Source organism: Notothenia rossii, assembly GCF_949606895.1.
Source record: "Notothenia rossii genome assembly, chromosome: 10".
Taxonomy (NCBI): domain Eukaryota; kingdom Metazoa; phylum Chordata; class Actinopteri; order Perciformes; family Nototheniidae; genus Notothenia; species Notothenia rossii.
The window spans coordinates 34,252,705-34,259,854 of record NC_136908.1 but is presented as its reverse complement, the minus strand read 5'-3'; the positions used below and the strand labels follow the sequence as shown (position 1 = coordinate 34,259,854).

At 41.2% G+C, this 7,150-nt stretch overlaps 1 protein-coding gene across 1 annotated transcript; it reads left to right on the top strand.

Annotated features, from left to right (window-relative positions):
• Nucleotides 1-466: 466 nt before the first annotated feature.
• Nucleotides 467-3,389, top strand: LOC307022851 (zinc finger MYM-type protein 1-like). Its single transcript, XM_079655752.1, has 2 exons — nucleotides 467-685; nucleotides 1,038-3,389. The coding sequence occupies exons 1-2, from the start codon at nucleotides 532-534 to the stop codon at nucleotides 3,092-3,094; spliced, it is 2,211 nt and encodes a 736-aa protein (XP_079511878.1). The 5' UTR covers nucleotides 467-531; the 3' UTR covers nucleotides 3,095-3,389.
• The last annotated feature ends 3,761 nt before the right edge of the window (nucleotides 3,390-7,150 follow it).

Genomic DNA, 7,150 nt, shown 5'->3' with positions numbered 1-7,150 from the left:
TTGAATGTTTTCGTTCCAACCCAGAACTAACACACCTGATTCAACTGTTCTAATAAGATAGGCATAGCTCTTGATTAGTTGAATCAGACCTGTCAGGCTGTCCTAATGCTTACTAACTAAATAATAGCTACATTTAACAAATGGAAATTATTCAATGTTGATAATACACATTTTGTTATATCATTTTAGATTCACTTTTAAAATATCTGGGACCATCTGCTGCATCAGTTGACAAGGAACCGCCATGCACCTCAGCTGTGCCGGCTTCCTCAGGTGAGTGCAATGTGTCAATAGATGTTCCTGATGATAAATAATTGAATGTGAAATCCAGTCAATATATTTGCTCTTGTGTGTTCTTTCTATATTTATAGACCTAGAACCACATGAAGGAACGTCAGAACAGCAAGCTGCTCATCCTGATGAGATGACCACTGATTCCACCCTGCCACTGACCGCTGTGTCTGTTTGTTCTGGTGAGTACAATATGTCAATAGATGTTCCTGATGTGATGATAAATAATTGAATGTAAAAATGACTGTCGTGCCATTTCTAATCCAGCCAATATATTTGCTCTTGTGTGTTCTCTATATATGTATAGGCCCAGAACCACTGCAAGGAACGTCAGAACAGCCTGCTGCATCTCATCCTGATTGCACCACAGATTCCACCCATACACTCTTCTCAGGTGTGTGCCTGATGAATGTAAAGATGTTTAGCTATAAACCTAATTGTCCTCATGCTTTCAAATAATTGCTTTCTGTTTTTATTTACATTTTACACACTGTCCCAACCTTTTTGGAATTGGGGTTGTGTGTGTGTGTGTGTGTGTGTGTGTGTGTGTGTGTGTGTGTGTGTGTGTGTGTGTGTGTGTGTGTGTGTGTGTGTGTGTGTGTGTGTGTGTGTGTGTGTGTGTGTGTGTGTGTGTGTGTGTGTGTGTGTGTGTGTGTGTGTGTGTGTGTGTGTGTGTGTGTGTGTGTGTGTGTGTGTGAAGATATTGTGAATATGAGGTGAGAAAATGTGCTTCACATGCCCTCCAGATGCAGCAAAGACAGACGATCCACTACCAACCGATCCTGCTGACTGCCCTTCACATCTCACAGACACAATGAGGACAGAGTTTGTTCGGAGAGGACCATATCAGATAACACCTGATTTCATTTTCCCAAGGAGAGATGATGGGAGAAGTTGCCACCACCAGTACTTCAGCAGGACCTTAGTAAATGGAGAAAGGATCAAAAGAAGTTGGGTGACATATTCAAAAAAGAAGAACAGTCTTTTTTGTTTTTGTTGTCAACTTTTATCTCCAAAACAAATTCATTTAACAAATGCAGGACTGTCGGATTGGAAAAATGCAAGTGCTACTTTGACCAGCCATGAAAATAGTCCGGAACACCTGAACAATTTGGCGTCATGGAAAGAATTGGCAGTTCGATTAAAACAAGGTACAACAATAGACAAACAAGAGCAGGCCCTCCTTGAGGCAGAGAAGAGTCGGTGGAGAGCAGTGCTGACACGACTGGTTGCTATTGTACAGTCTCTGGCAGGGCGAAATATGGCATTGAGAGGAAAGACAGAAATACTCCACTCTCCTTCAAATGGAAACTTTTTGAAAGAGGTTGAGCTTTTGGCGCAGTTTGACCCAGTGATGAAAGACCACATCCACAAGATTAAAAGTCAAACATCCCACCACAGCTACTTGGGCAAAACCATTCAGAATGAGTTGATTGAATGCATCAGTGGAAAGATTCTATCAACAATAGTGCAAGAAATAAAGAAATGCAAGTACTTTTCCCTCATTTTAGATTGCACCCCGGATGTTAGCCACACTGAACAGCTGTCAGTAGTCATCAGAATTGTGACACTGGAAGAAGACCCCCAGATTAAAGAGCACTTCATGGGATTCCTAGTAGCAGAGGAGTCCACTGGTGAAAGTTTGTCCGCCCTGATTTTGAAGAGGCTGGAGGAGTTGCAGATTGCCTTTGATGACTGCAGAGGACAGTCATATGACAACGGCGCAAATATGAGAGGGAAGAACAAGGGAGTACAGGCCAGGCTACTGCAGTTGAACCCAAGAGCTTTGTTTGTGCCTTGTGGGGCACATACACTCAATTTGGTCATTGCTGATGCTGCCAAAAGCTCCAAAGATGCCATATCATTTTTTGGCATTGTGCAGAAGCTATACTGCCTGTTTTCTGCCTCTACACAGAGATGGGCCATCCTCAAGAAACACGTCAACCTTTCACTCAAAATGTGGTCAGAAACCAGATGGGAGAGCAGAGTGAAAGCTGTGGAGCCTCTGCGATATGAAGCCGCAGCTGTGAGAGAGGCACTGCTTGAGGTGAGAAACCAGGCCAAAGACCCAATCATCAGGATTGAAGCCCAGTCTCTGGCAGAAGAAGTGGGGTCATTCCGCTTTTCACTGTGCACAGTGGTCTGGTATGACATGTTAAGTCAAATTCAGCAGGTGAGCAAAGTCCTGCAGTCCCAAACAATGCAAGTGGATGTAGCAGTAAGTCTACTGAAAAAGACTGAAAAAGCTCTCAAATCCTACAGAGCCACAGGCTTTGTGGCTGCACAAACATCAGCCAAGGACATGTGTGAAGACATGAATGTGGATGCAGTCCTTGTGCAAAAGCGGCTGAAGTCAACAAAGAGGCACTTCTCATATGAGTCTCCTGATGAGCCATTGAGGAATGCCTTGCAAAATCTGGAGGTAACGTTCTTTAACGTGGTGGTAGATGCTGCAGTGTCAGCACAAAAGGAGAGGTTTACCACTCTTGAACATGTGCAAGACAAGTTTGGCATTCTGTACAACTTCCCAGACCTGCCACACCAAGAGCTGATGAAGCAAGCAGAGGCACTTGCACACACCTTAAGCCATGGAGGGCAATCTGATTTGGATGGGAAGGAGCTGGCTCAGGAGTTGGAAAATGTACCTGACTTGCCATCAAAGAGCATGACAACTCTTGAGTTGTTGAAATTCATACACACAAAGCAGCTCACCGAAATATATCCCAACTTGTGTATTGCTCTGCGGATCAGTGCAACGCTACCAGTAACAGTAGCTTCAGCCGAGAGGAGTTTTTCCAAATAAAAACTCTTGAAAACATACCTGAGGTCCACCATGGCTCAAGAACGCCTCAGTGGTCTGGCTGTAATCAGTATTAACCATGAGGTTGGTGGTCAGATTTCATATGATGATGTGATTGATGACTTTGCAGCGAGGAAGGCCAGAAGGATTGCACTGTAAATGGAAACCAGTAGGAGCTAATATGTAGGCCAACCTTGTGTGATGATAGGGAGTGGAATGTAAATAGTTCTTGAGACAAAGTGAATTTGTAATTTTTATGTATTTGTTTGTTTATTTAGCATATTATATTTTGATTATTTGTCATGTGTAACATATTTTACAATACATAATTTTCTTTTAAAGCAAATGTGCACGTTATTTTATTGTTTGTTATTGTTATTATTATTATTGTTTGTTAGCTAAGTTGTTTGTTTTAATTCTTTAGTGTGCACTTTACATTTCTTCTTAATTTTCTTTGAAAGCAAATTTGCACATTCTTTTATTGTTTGTTATTGATATTATTATTGTTTGTTAGCTAAGTTGTTTATTTGTTTTAATTCTTTAGTGTGCACTTTACATTTATTCTTAGCTCTTGTTCTTGCTTGTAATAAATAAAGCTGCAGTACTTTACTGTATAACTGTTAAGATGTTTTGATATTTTTTTTGGGGGGGGGGGCAGTGGTGAAGCTCGCCTAGGGCACCAAATGTGCTAGGTCCGCCCCTGTGCTCAATAAATAATGATCACTTCACCACCTCTCTTGACATCTAAGCGCTTGAGAGTGAGTCAGAGGCAGAACACAGGGATAGTGGAGAGAGGTCCATTGCTGAGGTGAGTGATGAAAGGGAAATGACAGTTTAGAGTAAATTGTGATGTGGACTCTCATCCCAGAATGTTAAGGAAATCAGTGGGGATATTGAACAGGAAACATTTCAGTCAAGGGGCATCATATGACCAATATAGACAGAAGATAGACCCTCCAGAAAAACGCGGGCAAAAATCCTTGATTATGCGGGCTGAATTCCTTGATTATGCGGGCTAAAATCCTTGATTATGCGATTAAACATGCGGGGTTTTTATGTGATTTTATGCGGTGAAATTGCGGGAAGTTGCGAAATATGCGGAAAGTTGCGAAATATGCTAAATACGCGGGGGAAAAGAATAACAATTTTTTTAAATATTGGGCTGTCTTATTTATTCTCTATCACACACAACCTGCCACTAACGTTAAACCCCTTTACTATTCAATTAAACACATTCAATGTTTATTTATTGTAAAAGCAATTGGGCTATTTTAATCTCACACGCAAACAGTTCTCCGCCTCATTCTGTTTTCATTTACTCGTTCGTTATCTGACCAGCTTCAATCTTGTAGGCTACTCACTTCGTTTCTTGTAGTCCTCGAAAGAGTTTTGGAGGTTGTTGGAGATTTGGCGGATGTTTAAAACCAACCTTGTCTCCGCGTGTCGTTTGATAAACTGGATAAATTCGTAAAAAGGAAGGGATTAAGAAAACACCAGAATACAAGTGAAACAATAATCTTGCTTTAATGATACAAGGTAACAATACAAATACAAAGGAATCACGAAGCACTCTGCAGAGTACTCCGGGCTCAGGTTCTACCACGTGTGAGACAGGTCTCAGGAACGGCCGGTCAAAAACAAGAGCGCGAACCAAAGGAAAACACAGGCTTTCATACTAAAACACAGGAGGAGGTGTGTGCGTGCTTTCCCCCAGAGGTCATCTTATTGGGAGAGACCAACACATGGCCTGTCGCACCCAATCAGTGCGACACAGCAGAAGAAACCCGGAAACAAAAAGTCTCTTTCAGTTTGACGAAGACCAGACACCTTTTGGTGTCTGGTACGAACTTGCTCTCAACAACAAGTTTCCTTATCTTATTTCACATCTTGCAGCCAGCACACACACATCCCCTTTATGGCCCTTTGTCCCTGTGTCCATCTTCCCGCCTCAGGCTGCCACACACAAGTTAAAAGTATGTTTTAAGATATAGTTGTTATAGTTGGCTAAATATACGTAATACATGTTAATTACTTTCATATCAATAATAACGAGGAACACATTACCTATGCTCTTAAGCAGTATTAGAGATGCTTTTCAAATAGTCAAACTTCACACAGGCCTAATATAGAGAACACACTAATTTGTCCTACCGCCTTTCCATTTGTTTGAGCTATTGTTCACATCTTTACTTCAAATAAAAGGTTTCACATTGCATATTTCCAGCTTCCTTTACACATACTGTTATTATTAATACAAAGTAACTAACCACACACATCTATTGAAAACAAGTAGATTTCCCTGATAATTGACATGCTGAAAATGCTCTCTCGTCCCTATCATAAAAGCTGCTTCCATTTCATAGAGTAATAAAACATGTTTAAGCTAATTTCTCCACAATGTTTGTAGCCATTTAGTACCCACACATGAAAGAATAAAAACAGAGGTATAGTTGAACAGTAATCATGTAGCACATATATTTACTGCAATGAAAACACACATATTTGCCCCAAGCATGTGTAACGCACACTCTTCTTTTATGAGGGAAACATTCCAGAGTCTTGGAGCTATCCCCAAATTAGGATGTCCCCTGCTTGCATCCCTCTCTAAACACAAAGACTTCACCTCAATATATTGGGGAGGGAAAATATACTTTGTCCCTTCAAATTTAACACACATGAATATATATAAGGTGACATTAAAATGAATATACCAGATTTAACTTTCCTGCCATAACACGTTACTTTAATCCTTCAAATAATTCAAATAATCCTTCAAGGTTGATCCCACGGTGAACGTGAGTTGAATGGCTTTCTTGTCCGCAGCAGCAGGAAGCATTTTCGAATGTTTGAATGAATCAAAGTGGTTCGCCACCGTCGATTTTCTCTTATGCTCCAACACACAGTTGCACGGGGCGCAGAATAGTTTCCCCCCACTTTTTGCCCGGTCTTTAGTAGAAATGTTCGTTGGTAAATGAGCTCTATACAGTGTTGTTTACATTCTGTGATGCGCGAGCTGATGACGTCACGTCAAGACGAGTTAACTTTTTTTTTCTCTCAACTTTGTGTGGGAAAATGCGGGGATTATGCGGCCTTTTGATAAATATGCGGCCTTTTAAAAATCTACGCCATTTTGCTGATTATGCGGTCAATTCTGCGATCGCAGAATCGCGTTTTTCTGGAGGGTCTAAGAAGAGCAACATTTATTTGAACATTTAAGTCAATGATACCATTCCTAGGTGAACTTAAAATCTGTATGAAATCAGATCAGTCTCAATATTAATAAATGCTCACAGAAGGATTCACAAATGTATCTTGCGAGTTATATATAAATAACTCTCCACAACAATATCTCTCAATGCCATCACATATATTTATTGTTGTATATAAATGTACAAAAAATGGGCATTTAAACTGCTTTTTATTAATTCAAAGACGGCTCTGAATTAATAATCAAAAATGTAGCCATCATTTTCCTCATGCTAGTATAGCCACATAAAAGTATCAAACCACCTGTTATAATGCACCAGAATACAGGAAATCTATTTATTTTTTTCGTTGGGGGGATCCCCAAACCCCCCGTTAAAAATGTCCCCCCCACATTCAGGATGCTTCCTACGCCCATCATAGGGAAACACATATGGACAAAACGAGAGGAGAAGAAAACATGGGGTGAGCAGGCGGAGGTTGCTGAGATGGAGGAAGAGGAGCTGGCAGCAGAAATGATAAATTAAAAAAAGACTGCTACGAAACGCAGGAGAAATAAAAAAGATATATCAACCGTTGCAAAAAGCAGTAAAGTATGAGTGAGGGAAAGGAAGGAGGAGAGCAAGAAGAGGCGGATGAGAGTTGGGATGAATGTGTGTCTGACAGCAGCGATGTGCCAGGTTTTTTGAGAGGGGTCTGCCTGCAGGCCTGCACTCTCAGGACAGTTCCGGTGTAGGCTGCACTCTCAGGACACCTGCACTGTCAGTACAGGTGCCCCCCGAAAGACTCGTTTGATGGAAGTTTTCAAATCACAATGGAGACTCACCACGGAGGTGATGAGTCCGCCCACCGTGC

Bases quoted from the DNA above. Each gene is read 5' to 3' on its own strand.
- LOC307022851 (XM_079655752.1), top strand. From the start codon at position 532: ATGACTGTCGTGCCATTTCTAATCCAGCCAATATATTTGCTCTTGTGT. The intron at 686-1,037 runs GTGTGTGCCTGA...CATGCCCTCCAG, and splicing joins CACCCATACACTCTTCTCAG to ATGCAGCAAAGACAGACGAT.